The 16,801-nt window shown below is 37.1% G+C and overlaps 3 protein-coding genes across 3 annotated transcripts; all 3 read right to left on the reverse strand.

The window, feature by feature from the left end:
* Positions 1 to 802: 802 nt before the first annotated feature.
* LOC131666524 (putative lipoyltransferase 2, mitochondrial) lies at positions 803 to 1,922 on the reverse strand. The gene has a single exon (XM_058939273.1). The coding sequence runs from the start codon at positions 1,779 to 1,781 to the stop codon at positions 1,047 to 1,049; it is 735 nt and encodes a 244-aa protein (XP_058795256.1). The 5' UTR covers positions 1,782 to 1,922; the 3' UTR covers positions 803 to 1,046.
* LOC131666523 (3'-5' exonuclease) lies at positions 1,786 to 3,983 on the reverse strand. Its single transcript, XM_058939272.1, has 8 exons — positions 3,749 to 3,983; positions 3,162 to 3,296; positions 2,962 to 3,063; positions 2,772 to 2,893; positions 2,466 to 2,690; positions 2,247 to 2,391; positions 2,088 to 2,189; positions 1,786 to 1,999 (listed from the first exon to the last, which is right to left on the reverse strand). Exons 1-8 carry the CDS (start codon positions 3,806 to 3,808, stop codon positions 1,931 to 1,933), a joined length of 960 nt encoding a protein of 319 aa, XP_058795255.1. The 5' UTR covers positions 3,809 to 3,983; the 3' UTR covers positions 1,786 to 1,930.
* Positions 3,984 to 9,325: 5,342 nt separating this feature from the next.
* On the reverse strand, positions 9,326 to 16,553 carry LOC131666493 (DNA (cytosine-5)-methyltransferase 1-like). Its single transcript, XM_058939212.1, has 16 exons — positions 16,499 to 16,553; positions 14,920 to 16,227; positions 14,486 to 14,849; positions 14,197 to 14,403; positions 13,836 to 14,120; positions 13,260 to 13,722; positions 12,872 to 13,192; positions 12,370 to 12,621; positions 12,052 to 12,297; positions 11,825 to 11,976; positions 11,443 to 11,753; positions 11,257 to 11,368; positions 11,033 to 11,179; positions 10,767 to 10,942; positions 10,459 to 10,699; positions 9,326 to 10,270 (listed from the first exon to the last, which is right to left on the reverse strand). Coding segments are annotated over exons 1-16 (4,794 nt in total). The 5' UTR covers positions 16,501 to 16,553; the 3' UTR covers positions 9,326 to 10,063.
* Positions 16,554 to 16,801: the final 248 nt, after the last annotated feature.

Genomic DNA, 16,801 nt, shown 5'->3' on the forward strand with positions numbered 1-16,801 from the left:
GAAAATCTTGCACATTCTATTAGCTACGACGTCCAAAGGTACAATATTTTCTACATTCACAACGTTGTTTTTCGATAATGTTAAAAGTAAATACCAAAACATCACGAGTTTATTTCGCCGATCTCGTAGTAGATATATTTTATTAAGAATGAAATTGGTAATTAGCGATGACGTAAACTCTCTACGCTGTATTTCCAAAAAAATTTTTTAGAATAGACCGAAGCTTCATTTTCCACCTTTGAATCTGAATTTATCATACGATCTACCAAGACGTACTTAACAAATGTGAAAATTTTTTCCTAGATATTTACGTGGATACTTGCAGGTTGAAATTTTCTACTTTTCTCTGATTGTAATAATCAGTTTCAAAAAATTAAGCAGTGCTTTTTGAAGTAAAAGATTTTCTCTTTCCGATGCCGTTTCCAAATTTTAAATTGAAAAAAAATTCGCGATGTGAAATAAGTCCAAAAAATGCAAAAAACTGTTTTTTACACATTTAGATTAGGATATCTCAAAAACCTAGGATAATGGAGCAATTTATACCACGAATTTGAATTCAACACAGCAAATTCTTTTAGTGACATTACGTCTAATCTCTGATGCGAACTTTTTCAGAATGTTGTAGGTCTATGTAATTATTCTAATATTCGATAAAAAAGTTTATGATGACTGCTATTCTATTTTCACGCTGTGAAGCTTGTTTATCATGCTTGAAATATGCAAGATCATATTTATTAGAAAAATATCTGGTCAATTATCAAATTTCATTGCTTTTTAACATCAATGAATAAGACATGTTAATGTACAATATGACTGAAGATATTTATTTAGTTAAACTCGTATATTTTAACCCAATTATACAATGCTAAATTTCATTAGTTCGAACTGTAATTTTACATGTACATCTAATTCAAAAAATCATTTGATATAATTTACATGACATAACTTGTAATTAAGAATTACTGCAAGATACACGACTGCGACACTCGTAGTCTTCGAAAGAAATAATGAAGAAATTAATCGCGATTGCAATAAACAAGCTTTTCTCAGCTCGCTGCTAAAACAGCGGCGACCTTAGCCGCCTCTCTGCATTCCTTCATCGCCTCGGAAGTTTCCTCAGTAGACATGTCGACGACTTCACACTGGAATTCATCGGCGAAAGCTCGTTTGAGTACAGGTATAGCGTCTTCTACCCTTAAATCAGCGAAAAGTTCCTTGCTTAAACTGGTTACACTTTTGTCTTCGATTCCACAAGGAACAATGTGCTCGAACCATCTGAGGTCAACGTTGCAATTAAGTGCCAGCCCATGACTCGTGACATATTTGCTGGCATGAATGCCAATAGCGCAGACTTTACGATCATCGATCCACACACCAGTGTCCGGAGAAGTCCCACCCTTAAGTCCGAATTCGGCGCACAGACGGATTATCATTTTCTCGATCGACGAGACGTAACAGCGCACGTTCGTCTTGAATTCTTTGAGATCAATTATGGGATAGGCGACTAGTTGACCTGGGCCATGGAAAGTTACCAAACCACCACGGTTCGTACGATAAAAGTCAGCGCCGAACGAGCGTAGACGGTTTTCATCTTCGTCAGTGTATCCTTTGTTACGTATGCCAACGGTGTAAACGGGTTTATGCTCCAACAGAATCAAGCTGTTAGGTGTGTCGTAGAGGTTTCGTTCGCGATGACGCTGCACCAAAGTCTTTTGTAATTGAAGTCCGGCTCCATAACTGAGGCGGCCTGCCCACAACATCTTTACCATTCTTGAGGGCATTTCGTAAAATTGTTCTTTTTTATACAATTTGATGAAGAATTAACGCTTGAACTTTAATGAGATTTTACGATTCGCATAGTAAAGTTTTATTGTATTTTGTAGTTTGTTCGTTCGTTGCTTAAATTTAAGAGATTTTGGTCTTAAGATTACTATTTCAGTTCCTCTGCATCAGCTAGAGCTTCCTGCTGTTCAATTGTTAAATGAAGTAGGAAAGAAACCTTAAAAATTAATTATAAATTACTTGTTTAATATGTGAAAAATTACGTTAAAAATTACGTTAAAAATTAACGTGTAAAAATGTCTTACGTATGCATCAGTGGCAGCATAAAGTTTTTGAGCATCAGTTAGCGGATGAATATGCCATTTACTTCTTCTTACTGATGGATCTTTGTTAATTCTTCTTTTCAACTGGAATTATTGAAGATATATAATATCATCAAATTTGATAGCAATATAACTACCTACCAAATATGCTGTTAGTCGTTCTAAACTCCAACGAACAGAACGATTAAGGACTTTATTTGCATATGGTCCACAATCTAAACAATTATTATCTACAACTTTTTGTCCAGGAAATTCATTAAAGTCCCTTGATAACTTCCAAACATCACTAAGCAAAGAGTAAGTTTTAAGTACATTATTATGCAAGTGTAATTACACCAAAATATTGAATTTATTACTTACTTTTTAATATTCACACCAACAAGCTTAACTTTAGGATGACTTAGTAAAGCAATAAAACTGGCTGGCAACTTTTTGATTTTATATAAATATAGTAAGTGGCAAATTTTTTCTGATAAGCAAATTTGTGCTAATGCAGTTTTGCCGCTACCAGTTTGAAAACTAAATGGCCATTCTAAGTCAAATCCTACAGGTACTATAGAATCATTATTGCTTTCTACTTCAGTCCTGCAAAGAAATAAGCAGAATTCAAGAACATATTTTCACAGGTACTTTTTGTGTGGTGTAATATTTTCTTGTGACATTTACAATAGTACATCACAAATCCTTGCACAGTCGTAAAAGTTATGGACATAATTTATTTGTCCTTGAAATACAATCGGTGGTAGGTCATCAATCTCTGGTTCTTTTTTACTTATCTCTTTTTCTGACTGTAGCCAAAAATTTTAATCAGTTATTAGTGTAACATATTGATTAATTTTCTGATGATTTTGCTGACCTTTTCATTAGTTTGAAAGTTTCTAGCTGATCTTCTATTTCCTTGTGATTGTTCTACAGGACTTTTTTTTCTGGATTCCCTGTTTTTTTCACTTGTAAAGTTCTGTAAGTGAAAAATTAAATAAGTCTTTTATTTAATAGTAACTTCCAAAAAATGTTAACAATTCTACTATTACATGCTCTTTTTAAATCTGTTCTTACCGATTGTTTGTTCGAATTTAATTGGTCTATAATATTTTTGTCAAGTGGTGTCAAACAAACTCGTATACTTTTTGTGGTCTGTTTCAATATTTTAGCCTTGATTTCATTCTTATCAATCTCTACTGTCTGCACATTCTAAAAAGTGAAATGAAAGATGATCACTTACGCAGTCAATACTTCTATCTAACAACTATCTTGCTTAATACAAATGCGAATGATATAGTACATAAACGACAGTCATAATTATTGCTATCCATTTGTTACACTGATAATCAAGTGGACGATTGTTTACGCAACTCCGCCAATAATAGCTTGTTGAAAGTTATGTGTGACATGTTGTCGTAAATGAAGGCAGTTTGCATCATCGCATATATATATGAAAACGTAGTAAAAAGTCTTATCAGAGAAAAGCTCCGAAACAATACAGTAAACGAAATCAACGTTCACCTCATAGGTTAGAGGAAAGCGCAGAAACCGATGAACTTAACAATCAACACTCGCGGAATATTAAAAGAACAAACAAGATCACGTATTTGGCGCTATAAACGTACGTTTCATTAAACTCGCGTCTCGTCTAAAGTTCTAACCTCTTTCTTGAGCCAGGCGGTTATCGGCCGAAGTCGCTTGGTTGCCGTCTCTTTCGACATAGTTGATAGACAGCCGGCGTCAATATTCCTTTGACTCCGTATACGTGTTATCAACTCTTTCTTTTTTCGAGCGATGCTGATAAGCAATGATTTTCGCAGCTAACTGGTTTGTTGTTGCGGCTGCAAAGAAAACTGGAGTTTCGCGCCAAGATGTGCTACTATACGAGAAGTAGAGACCTCTGCGTGGCTCTCCTTTTTCTCCTATATACCAATACCACTGCACACACCTGGAACAAACCGCTTGCGTTTGTAAAAATTGGCACTGTGATGGGTTTAACATTAAACTGAATACGCTCATGAATGGGAGTGAGGAAATGAGTGCGTGTAAACTGCACGGCAAGAATTCCAGAGGTTAATTAAGTTTTTTTTCCTGGACTGTTTTGAATAGAAGGTATACTTCATTTGACGAGTTATTAGCATAGCGAAGATGAAAAATCTTTTCAACAATTGTACGTTTTATTACTTATTTTATGATTATTGCCATATTGATGGAATACATAATGAGTTTGACATTTTTTACAAACTCGAATCAATGAAAAGAATTTTAGTTACTTCAATAACATTAATTGAAATCGTCTCGACCAAACATTTTTTATAATATATTGGAATATAAAATCATGAATTTATACATCTTCAAACTAATTGAAGAAAAATATAATATTTTATACTATTTTTCAATATTTATAATCCTATACGTTACATTTATTTGGCAATTTCAACATTAAAAAATTTTCCGTCATAAAACAACGAACGCAATGAAGTTTGAATCATTTAATCTAGGTAAAAAAAATTTTAAAACTGTAAGCACGTTGAATGCTTATCCCTGTATGCGAAACTTTATCTTGAAATCAGGTTTGAAATGCAAAACGAAGACAGAAAATTGAAATGCCAAGTCGTTACCTCGTCGGGATAGCGAATAAATCTGAATAATCGTCAACGAGGTTCGGCAGACATCTCGGCAGAAGGAGCGCGCGTATATATCTGCGACGTAGATCAGCAGGAAAAGTCAAGCGAGCGCGCATACGTGCAGTGACAAGAGGACACGAAGAAAAGAAGGCGGCAAGGTGAACAGTCGCGAATGAATGGCTTTTCCCTGAAGGAAAGTGAACGTATCAGATTCGTGCGCGTGATAACCCACTTCGGCGAGTCGGCTTTCGCAGCCGCGCGCCCGTAGCGAAAGTGCATCCTTTGAATTTCATAATTTTGCAAAAAGACGTAACACGAGAGCGCGAAAGTCGCCGCCGCCGCCACGTGCCGCGATAATCGATTTCGCTGCTTTTCCCTTTCGATGCCCATGCGCGATCTGCCGCGGAAAAATCACACGCGGGCGAACTTATCCGTCGCTTTCTCGGATTTCTGCGCGTCTCTTGTCCTCCCTCTCTGTCTCGCGCGACGATCGGCTTTGCTCCTGCTTTATAGCTCTTTTCTCGAGACTCGACTTTTTATGAGCTACAGCTGCTCGCTCGTCCGCGAAAAAAACGTCAACTTAATCAATTTCAGTGAAATCATTTTTCGCACTCGAGCGGCACGGCGCTTTTAGAAAACCGGGGCAAATCACATTTTTTTCGATGGGAATGTACTTAGCGTCACTCAAGATTTACAGATCACTTCGACGCCTTTTTCCTCGGTTTCCTTTTACTTCGATCCATGAACGCGCTTAGTGAAATTTCCGATGTGGTATTTAATAAGACTTGCGGAATAATTGATCGCCTTGCAACTTGTCCTTCGTCCAATCCTCGGTCGCAATGATCGACGGAGCAGCGCAAAATGCTCAAACACCACGCAAGCAGGATAGCCAAGAAACGAAAGCAAACGAAATAATGGAAGCTTTCGATCGAACTCTGACGTGGGTAGTGACTTGACGGTTGGAGAACTGAAAGCACTGTTACGCATGTCACTTGTGCATCCGGCAACGCGATTCAATTTGGAAACGAAGCTTGAAATTTCTTGGCAGTCGGCGACAAAGCCGCACAATAAACCGAGCCGATCGGCAAATACATCGCAACAAGAGCGAAAAGTCAAGTGAAAAGATCGTAAAGCCGTGCGGCGGACGGCGCGCGAGTTCACTGGATCGACTCGATTTTAACCGACGATCCGTGCCGTTAACAATTTCATTTTCACTGTTGTCCCATTCGTCAATGCCCGTGAGAGCGTAACAAGGCCGAAGCGCCTCTTCTTCGATATTTCTTTTTTATCCGGTGCCAAGCCCCAATTGTGTCTCATCCCGAGGAGATCTCGCGTGGATTATTGATGATCGCCTCGACGGGTCTAGCGGTTCTCGCGCACCTCGGCTGTTTTCAACGGAAAATCATTTCGTGAAGCTTGACCTTTTCACTGCGCGTGTATTTTTCTTCGGTCGCGGTGAAAGTTGGCCTTCGGGAAAAAACAAAATTAATAAAGCGCGTCGATCAACGTTGTCAAAACAGCAGCTTCCAGCATCGCAAGTAGAACGAGCGAGTTTAAATTCCTAATATGCGCACCCACTGTATTTCGTTGACTATTTACGTTAGTTCGCCAATGCTGGCAAGAGAGTTTAATTGTCATTTTAGTGTGCGTGCGATGACATTTCTATCAAAATGTCAAAAAATCCTGCCCCTGGTACGCACCTCTCGAATGCTATCCGTCATATTTCGACGTCTAAAATGCCGAATACGAACGACAATGATTTTTGAAATAATCGTGGGATTATCTTTTGAAAGATGTTAATCTTAGACTCGAGGGCATTTGACACAGAAACACGCATGCACGCTCGAAATTTACGATATTCTCGCGAAAATTGCGTCGAGAGAAACCCAGGCAACGAATTTACGAGCTCTCTTCAAGCTACGGCACTATAACATAAAAATAAAAAAAAAAAAGGAACGAAGAGAAGCAAACAGTTCATCGTTTAACAACCCTTTCACCGCGGAAAACTATACACAGAGAAATCTTAGCGCGAGGGCTCGTAAAAACCACTTAAACTGCAACAACGCGCGGCAGCTCCGCCGAGAGTAAGAGTATACACACACGCAAACCGTGAAAGAAAAAACGAACAGAAAACAAAAAAATTCTAATCGATACAATCGTCGAAAAGCGCGCGCGCAAGCGAAAGCTACAAAAGTAAAAGTCGCAGTCGGCAGCGGTGCCGGCAGTGCAGACGCATAAATATCATCGAAGAGAGACACGTACGTCGTTCGATTTATCATAGAGAAAGGTGCGAGTTTGTTTATCGATGTGTATTGCGGGAGGCAATGAAGAGGAACGAAAAAAAAAAAAAAACAAATATAATTGCCCGCCGCGCGTCGATTACTTTTTTCTTTGACTTTCCCTCCTTAAGTGCTCGGCGACAATACGCCGCTGCTTGAACATCTTCGAAAGTGTTGATGATCTGAAAGTGATTAGGAAATTATATTTTTTTTTACACAGGATAGATCGTCGTCGAGCTCGACCTCTTTCATCTTGAAATTATAAACTCCATCAGCTTATACAAACTGCTCGCTCGAGATATGCGATTAATTGAATTGAAAAAAAAGAGGGACTTTGAGGTATTAGTGACGTAGCAGCGATAATTCACCTAGTCATTGCGCTGATTATCATTGGACGATCTATTTTCATTGACACACTATACAGGTCAAGATAAAAAAAAGTTTAATTCGGATAGGGATAGTAGGAATTGAAAATCTCTTGCGAAGAGTTGGACTTGTAATAACAAACGAATCGATGACAAGACCAAACATCGAATACATGATGCGTAGATAGTAAGGATAGCTCAGCGCTCGCGAAGGGAGCTGGTATCAAGATGGTATAGGTATAGGTAAGGATACACATCAGCATCGTCAATTTAGAAAGTGAATAAGATAGCGTAGGCCGCGTTGCAGAGCGCAAAGAGATAGTCAGGGAGGGGGTCCCTCACTTTCCTTGGCCCCCCCAGAACAACGCGGCGCGATACTTGGACACAGCCACCTCGGCATAGACAGATCAGTTGACCGCTGCGACTGTCACGCGAGCGAAGCGCGGTCCTCACCGTCGTCGACTCGTTTCTGCCTTCGGCCTCTCGGCCACTGGATTGACAGCTGACGATGACGCAGTCGAGGCACACCCGAAAGAAACGAGAATGCAGGACCGGTCGCGCGTAACGGCCTGCGAAAAGTCCGCGCGCCTAACGGGCTTGCGCCGACCAAGCGCGCCCGGAAGCTCCACAGGCTCCTTGGCTGCTGCTGCGATGTCGCTTTTAGCGGCCTGGTATTCTCGCCTCTCTTGCTCCGTACACGCTGACAATATGATTCTACGGCTCGCGCTTCACCTTCTCTGCGCTCAACTCCTCCTTCGTCCTTGCCAATCCATGATGAGATCGTCCAAAGACGATCACAGCAGTAAGTACCATCTAGTTCTCTTCCTCTCTTTTGCTTGGTATGCTTTTGGACGACTTGTTATTCCGTCGGGTACGAGCATTCAGTTCGCGCACGTTTGACGGATTGGTATTTTCGCGGGATCGCGCGCGTCAAAGAGCATTTTAGCAATTCCAGAAATCCCTAAGTAAGTATATCAGAAGCGTAATCGAAAATTATTATAGGTTATTTGGTGTTTTCTTTTGCTCCAATTCGATCCTTTGTACTCAAAAAGTCAAGCTTTCGAGAAGCATGACTTATATTACAATGAAGCCATAGCGAATAATGTACACATTCTTTATGAAGTTATCTTAAACTATATTTCGTTAAAGGAAGAAGTATAAGGTGTGAGTGCAGAATTTATAATCATTCGATGAAATGAAATTATCGGAAGGATACCGATTCATCTGCGGATGTAACGTATTAGACTTACAAAAAATGTGCAATGCGCTCCCAAAAAAGACCGCATTGCTAAAACACTTTCTTCCAATAAAAATGTAACTATTGTTTTTAACAATGGTTGCAAGCCTTCGCTTTCCTTTCGAGCTCTTAATCAATTCAGATTTAGCACCTTCTCTGAAAAAAACAGAAAAATCGTGTTTCGAAAAAAAAAATCAAACGAACAATATGCCGAGAATTAGAACGCGTTCGCGTATTTCCTCCCCAAAATAACGTAAAATACCTTCGACTTCGTGAATGGAGCGAGAAGCGCTGAGAAAAAGAGAAAAATTGGTGTGCGCTGTTGAACGGCAGAATGTGGATGTCCAGCAGTCTGGCAGAGGCAGCCGCGCGAGTTGCTGTTGACGTCGCCAACGCGGCCGACAGGAAGAATTTTCAATGGAAAGCCAAGTCGACGTGGTTCATGGCCATGGCAAGTTTCATTGCAACTGCTGCATCCAAAGCTGGGTTTTATTGGGCACTGGTGTGGTGGTGTACTCATCGACGAGAGCTGGGTACTCACTGCTGCTCATTGCGTGCACAAGTACGTACCACAAGATTGGTTTTGGTTACACAATTCTATTTAGATGACTTCTCTAAAGTGTAAGAAAATCATGTGTATTAAGCTTGTTTTTTCACTAAAAAAATGTTAATTAATACAGTTCCAATAACAGTTTTTAATTTTTGAGAAATGAATAACTAAGTTTAGAATACAATAAACATAAATAAATATCATTTCAAGTAATCTCTTTATATGATGATTTGATTACAACTCATTACTAAAATCTCGACGAAATTAATGTGAATATTATCTAATACAAAAACATAACTTAAATTCTGTAACTAAAAATTACTTATAAAACATTTTTAGAAGTATTGAAATAATAATTATTTCCAGCGACCTATTCAATCTGCCCATCGGTGCATTATGGACAGCAGTAGTAGGCGAGTGGGAACTCGATTCGGGTGGACGCGGCTCAGCTCGTCTGCCCGTTGAACGAGTCATTCTCCACGAACGCTTCGAGAATTACGTTCATGATATTGGTAAGTAAGCCAGATGGTTTTAACTTTTCAATAAACAAAAGATTTAGTTTCTTAGCAGGCATTATAAATTTCTTACATTACGATTCAATACGCTTACTTATTTATATTCATAATAAAAAAAAGACGCAAAATACAAAAGCTATCCATCAAGAACTTTTCGTAAATAAGTAAAAAAGAAAAACTAGTTATCATAATTTTAAAATAATGATAATGATCAGCTTGCAAGTGGCAGCAAGCAAGCTTACGTACATTAACGCTATTTAAACTTACAGTTTTAAAAGTACGTAATGAGCAATAAAAATAATAATAAACATAATAATACAAAACATTTAACATGAAACAATAATACAAGCAAAACCAACTTAATTAAAATTAGTTTTTGGTATGAATATAACTACCAAGTTAACTATTGAGTAATATTCAAAACGACACTTTTAACAATTTCACGGCCAATAGCCTGTGCTAGTAGTGGTGAAGTCGAGAGGCCAATTTGTTGGTACATTTTATGAACAGGGAAGTTTTCCGCTAAGATGTAGCTATCTGGAAAGCCTTGAGCACGAGCACACTCTCGTACGCTCAATACGCGATTTCTCGATGGATGAATCACTGGAGCCTATTAAAAAATAAATAAATAACATCACTTATATTGGAGTTTAAATTTAAAAAAAAATGTTAAAGCAATGAAATCTAAAATTACGTCTCGACACATTTATTTCATTAGTGCATGTTGTGATTTAATTACATCAGAAAAGAAACTAAAGTTACAAAATCCTACAAATTTAATGTTAAAAAATTACCAACCTTCTTAGCTAACGGCTCAGGATTCGTCGAAGTACCAGTAAAAATACTGTCCCATTGTAACTTGCCATATAACCCAGCCCAGTGCCCATGTCGTTTACCAGAGTGAACAAGATGCCAAGGGATGAGAGTATTTTCTTGCACATCCTTAGTTTTGCATCGTTGGCCCACTGAACAACTGCAAACACCTCTCGGTTGACCTTGTTCGCCTTTACCCAATTCAGGATCATTGTAGGAATATACTCTGCAAACAAAAACATTAGTGAACAAATCATAAAAATTAAAAACAAAAAGAACAGTTAGACAATTACAATTTGTTGGTGAAGGTTTTATCACGTAGTTGATACTCGATGTTGGGTAGATCGCGCCAATCAGAACCAAGTTCTGTTGGAATTAGCGATATTCTAGCTTGAACCAGAGGTCCTACATCTTTGCAGACGTGATTGAAAACAGTCATTTTGTCTGCTTTCTTTAAATCGTGTCTCATCTAAAATAATATTATTGGTAAATAATAATTTTGGTAAATATTATTAGTATTTCAAATAAAATAAAATAAATAAAAATAAATATTTATTACCATTCTCTGATAAAAAGAAATAGATTGCGTTGAATACTTTGTAACTTCTTTGTTTTGAGTGACTTCAAGAGCTGCAAGATCCAATATTGCATCTCTTACAGTGACAGCTTTGAAAGGGGCTGATTCAATCCAATTTCTTCTTTGATACTGCAAAAGTTAATATTTTATTGTATGGTAGTTTATTTCCATTTCAAGGACCTTTATTTCAAGGAAAATATTTATACCATAGTTTTATCAATTACAACCCATCCACGACAAAACGATTTTGAAAAAACATGTTGATTTTTAGGGCAGTTTGGCAATATACGTCCACAAGAAGCCCCAATTATCACGGTTCTGAATAACAAATTCATTGTTACGAAGAAATTTAATAAAACAAAGATATTGCTTTATACAATTTATTTTGTTACCTGTATCGATTTTGAGGAGCACCAAAATTTCCAACTTGCATAAGATCAAAGGCCACCTGATATCCGAGTCGAATAAAAGAAGCGAGGGCAAGTTTGAGAATAATACTCCTCTTCAGAAGTACGTCATCAGTCTCCAAAACGAAAAATGGAGGTTGGTAATATTCAAGATATACCAAGAATGTTGTGATATTGGAGCTTTTGAAAGTATTCACGCTGTTGATGCTTCGCCAATTTTCTGATGGCAAAGTTGCGCAAAGAAGATCGACATTTCCCTTTTTTGGAAGACGTTGATTATTTACCTTAAAATCTTTCTACAAAAAATAAACGTTTTAGAGTCATCGTTATTCGATCTTTAGGTTAACAATGTATTCGTATAAATTACCTTAGTGATTTTCTCCATCATCTCAACACAAGTACCAACAAACACAGCAGACTTAGAATTATTAAGCTTGAATGTGGCAGCAGCTGCTTCGTCCGGTTCAATCGCCCACTTGCACTCTGATGCTCCAGCCTGCTGGAGACCCAAAACCAAGCCTGAAAAAATTATTACAATACCTTTCACTAGTCGTTTTCAAGATATGTAACTCAATTGACGAAACTAAGTCTTACCGCCACAACCAGCAAATATATTCAACGTTTTCAACTTTGCTTCTATGTAAAGCGGAGCATCACACGTCTCAATTGGGCAGCCGTATTCTCCCTTGTTAATATTAACAATATCGTTGTTATTCTTGTAGATTTGCGAAAAGTAAAATCTATCAGGACCTTGCTTAGACCATTTGTCTACGTCGGCAATTGAACGTAGGTGTGTTAAGTAACACTTGCCGATCACACAGATAAATGGCACAATTTTATCTGTGAATTCAAATAACCTATCAATAAAGTGACCAATTTAAAAAAGATGATAATAAATCATTCAATAAATACCTTGATCACTCCAAAATAGTACGTTAATGTCGGCGTTTTTGCTTAGATAAGTACCTTTATGTGTATTTTCGGGCCTGTAAAGCTTGGTTACTTTCAAATAGAGCTTATCGCCGCTCATAAAAATTTGTGTAATGTAACCAATGTCAAAGGGCGCAGGCACGTCATGATTTGGTTTCGAATCTTCATCTTTAGCTTTCCTATACACCTCTGAATACTTCTCGTCCAATGGTTTCGAATACATATGACCGTGGCCTGAAAAGAGTATAGCCATGCGTTTTGCAAATTTGCAATAACTGCACTATTTAAGTTTAATTATTTTTATTCACCAATTTCGTAAACTTGGCTGAATTTCGAAAAATTTTTAGTTTATATTTCTGATATTTTATATTCTTATAATATTTTAGCAATTTTTTCAAAGTTAAGCCATCTTTTTACTTGGACAATTTAAAATATCAATAGAAAAAAAAGAATTGAAAAATAATATTATTCGAACAAAGATTACCTGCGTTGTTGAGCATTGGATACGTGAAGTACAAGGACTTGGGCTTTAAGTAAACTGATGTACCAACACGATACTCCTCATTCTTGTATCGCACTGATTCGTAAGTTATTTTGTCCTTACTTTGACTAATTTTATTGAGCGCCACAGGTGTATCTTTCATTCTTTCCATGTTGTTATGATCGCAAACCCAACAATATCGGTATGGAGCTCCATATTTGTCACAAGCCTCTTTATCGTTGGGCTGTAAATCATAGAATGTGCCAGACAATGGGTCATATGATCGCTGGCAAACGTATGAATATTCAGACTGGTCTTCAGCCACTAAAAACAATATGTGAAAACTGATCAAAATTATCTTAAATAAAATAAAAAACATGTTAATATTTACTGGAATTATCCAAGTCGGCTGTTGTGCGTTCGAGTACGCGTACTTTCTTCACAATGCACTTCACATCAATGTCGATGCATCTTTTGATGAAGAACAGCTCTTGGCGATCAGAAATGTCACCAAGCACCGTGTATTTTCCAGACCACAAAAAGCATGCATGGATCCTACCACAGCCAGTGTCATTGTCTTCATACATGTAGATAACTTTCATTATTTGTGGAGGCACTCCGGCATTATCTGATCGCACATCGATAAAATCTCCTGATGATATCATTTGACAATCCACGTATACAGATCCATAATAAGTCTTTTTCAGATCGCGCGACAGAGCTTGCGTCCCCCACGCGATGTCATAAGCGTGACGAGACAGGGGTTTTACGGACATACGGTACAAGGTAAAACTATCGTCGGCTGTCATCTCGGCAAAATTCATCTCATCCTGTACGTCTTCTTCGTTTTCTTCCTGAAATTTTTTAATTCTTTTTAATTGCGGATAAAAATGTAATTTAATTATTTCATTATCGTGTTTTAATTAGTTATAAGAAGAGAATAGATAAAAATAAACGATCATCACACCATAATTTCATGGTTGAAACACCGTCGCTGATAACATGCATCATAGTTCCTAACACTGCAAGCTTTGCACTCTCGACAGCGACTTCTTGCGCATCTCTTGCAAACTCCGCATCTCCCCGGCTTAGGGATCTTTGAGGTCAAAAACTTCTCGTGGGTGGGCAAGAGCATGTCGATCAACTCGCTAGCACCGGAATTTTCTCTCTTATCTTCGGCCATCTGGCGCAGCAGCTTCTCGCGGTAATCGATTTTGTGTTCAAACTGTCGTTCTCGGGAGATCTGCGCGACCTATCAATCAATATGAAAAGTGAATAGTTGTGTGTATGTATTTATATATATAAATGAATAAAAAAGATAAATGTACTTTTCGTGGAGTTTCTGATGATTCTATTTCAAATCTAATGCCAGCAAGATCTATCAACCGTCGAATACAAGGAGCTGTGACTATTAAATGCTCTTTGGGTTTTGCTGTATCATCAAAAGTGATCACTTGATCACATATAAAGGAAGCATAGTGCAAGAGAGTGTCTTCTGTGAAGTTTTTCATTAGATCGTTTGGCACTGGTGTAGTCTGTAAAATATAATTTATTCTGTTAATAACTTATTTGCAGTAGGATGCATCAATAAACATGCTTTATAAGGATTTCACTTACTTGGAGTTTGCTCAATAAATCTTCATAAGAAGCATTAGGTTCATATATGAGAAACTCAATTACAATTTTACTAATGTAAATTTTCGTCATGACACTTTTCATGAAGGGAGCATACTCTACTGATGGCTTCATGCAGATGTAATCTCCAAGTTCTGTACTCAAACCAACAGTTGGTTGTTCTCCAATATCAAAGCCTGTCATCCACCACCAAACCATAGGACCAAATTTCTTGCCTGGAATACCATCTTTAGTAGCTGGATCATCACTGTGAATAGGCTTGATATAACCAGAAAAATAGATTTCAACATCTTTCTCTATCAAACCAGAATCAAAACAGCATAAATGACCATTCTTGCAGTATACACTGAAACAAAAATAATTGAAATATAGAACTTTGAAGGATACAATTTGATAAATACATGATTATTCTTTACCTGTATGAGGTAATCTTATTGTAAGATCTTGTATCTTCAGTTGAAACATTGGCTTCATCTCCATCAAACAGCAATAATTTAGAATCTAGAATAACTGCACCTTCTTCAAATCCCCCTATTGGGTCTCCATTATAATATTTCAAATCACCATCAATTTGTTGTTCACACATTTTACAAATCTGCGTACCATCTTTGTTTACATATTGATTCAAAGGGAACAGAGGTACTTGAGTAATTGCTGATTTTTTAATTTGATGTTTACTTTTTCCTATATTTCTTAATGTTTTAGTTTTTGTAATAACTTTAATTTTTTTTGCTTTTTTGGACTTCAACTTTTTAGCTACTCTCATCAAAATATTATTTGTAATTATTTTTGGAGAAGAATCATCCTTGCTTTTATTTTGTTCATTGTGATTGATTTTGTTGATATCTATTATTATATTTTGTAAGTTTTGATTTTCTTCATTTTCAGTATCATGATGATTCTCAGATTCAATATCTTGATTCTGAGGAGAATTAAGTTCCTCAATTTCAATAGTATTACTCTCAATACTTTCTAAATTTTTATTTTCCATATCTAAATTTTCTATATTTTGGACTACAATGCTTTCTACTGTTGGAATCTCTACTTGCTGAATGATATTGTTCATGTTTTCTAAATCTGAATCTTTAGCACTTAGTTCTGTGGGCAAAACTACATAATCTTCTGTACCATCAAAAAATGAAATGATATCATTACTAGGTACCATTATTGGTGTATTCCCTTCTAATTCTACCAGGAGCATATCTAAATTCTCTTCCTTTTCATTAATTAATACAAGGTGCTCGCTAGAAGATTGATTACCATTGATGCTTAATTTCATCACATTAGACTCAGTGTCGATTGATGACTCATCAGTTACTTTGTTTATTAAAGTCACTGACTTGATATTGTTATTTGTTGTACTTGCAGTTGATGATGTACTATCTGATTCAGTTGAACTGACATGATCTCCAGTCTCCACACCACCTTTAAACTGTGCACTGTTAGTTTGCTTTCCAACATCTTTAGTCTTTTTTGACTTTCTTTGTAATTTTAGATTCCTGGTAGAATTGATTTTTATTTTCAATTTTTCCTTCAACATTTTAGACCTGACATCCACATGGGCACTTGTCTGAGGATGACTTTGTAACTCTTGGTTTTCTTCACCATTATTTACATTTTGATTGGACACATTTTTCATTAGTCTCATTTTCTTTTCAGGACTTTCAGTGCCCTCCTTCGCGTGCTTTGTAGCCCTGTCTCTTTTCTTTGTCATTTTGATCCACCTGTGAAACAAATAATTTTACTAATGGACTTGTTGAATTCTTTCATATATCTATAATTCAAGTCATTCCTGTGATACACATGCGCAACGATAATAAATCGGCTAATCGATCAAAACAAAGGAAGTTACAGTTACGACTGAAATAACGTTTGTTTACTATTCGTACACCAAAGGAATTTCACTTTTGATATACGCATAAAGAGAAATGTTGTATTACTTCACTACACAGGAAAACCGAAGATTATTTAATGATACCACGAGCGATATTTTACATGTCTTGTTGAGCAGAAATACAGCCTAATTTCTCGTGTGTGAGATTTACATGAACAAAACTGTCTACTTATCGCACCAGATAGGATTCCAAGAACCGCGTAACAAAGAGAACAGTAGTGATTTCTTTTACCGGAGACTGCCTGCGCAAAAGCTGACGAGTTACTGAGCACTGTAGAAATAGCCCGCTAAGCGTTAAACTAGCAGCGACTTACGATGCTTACTTGCGGGCAGTCCATGAATATATTTAGGTATTTTTAACTGAAAATGACGAAATAAGCAATTTATTTAATATATTGATTGTA

The sequence above is a fragment of the Phymastichus coffea genome, unplaced genomic scaffold, assembly GCF_024137745.1.
Source record: "Phymastichus coffea isolate CEN01 unplaced genomic scaffold, Cenicafe_Pcof_1.1 PCOF00059, whole genome shotgun sequence".
Classification (NCBI taxonomy): Eukaryota; Metazoa; Arthropoda; class Insecta; order Hymenoptera; family Eulophidae; genus Phymastichus; species Phymastichus coffea.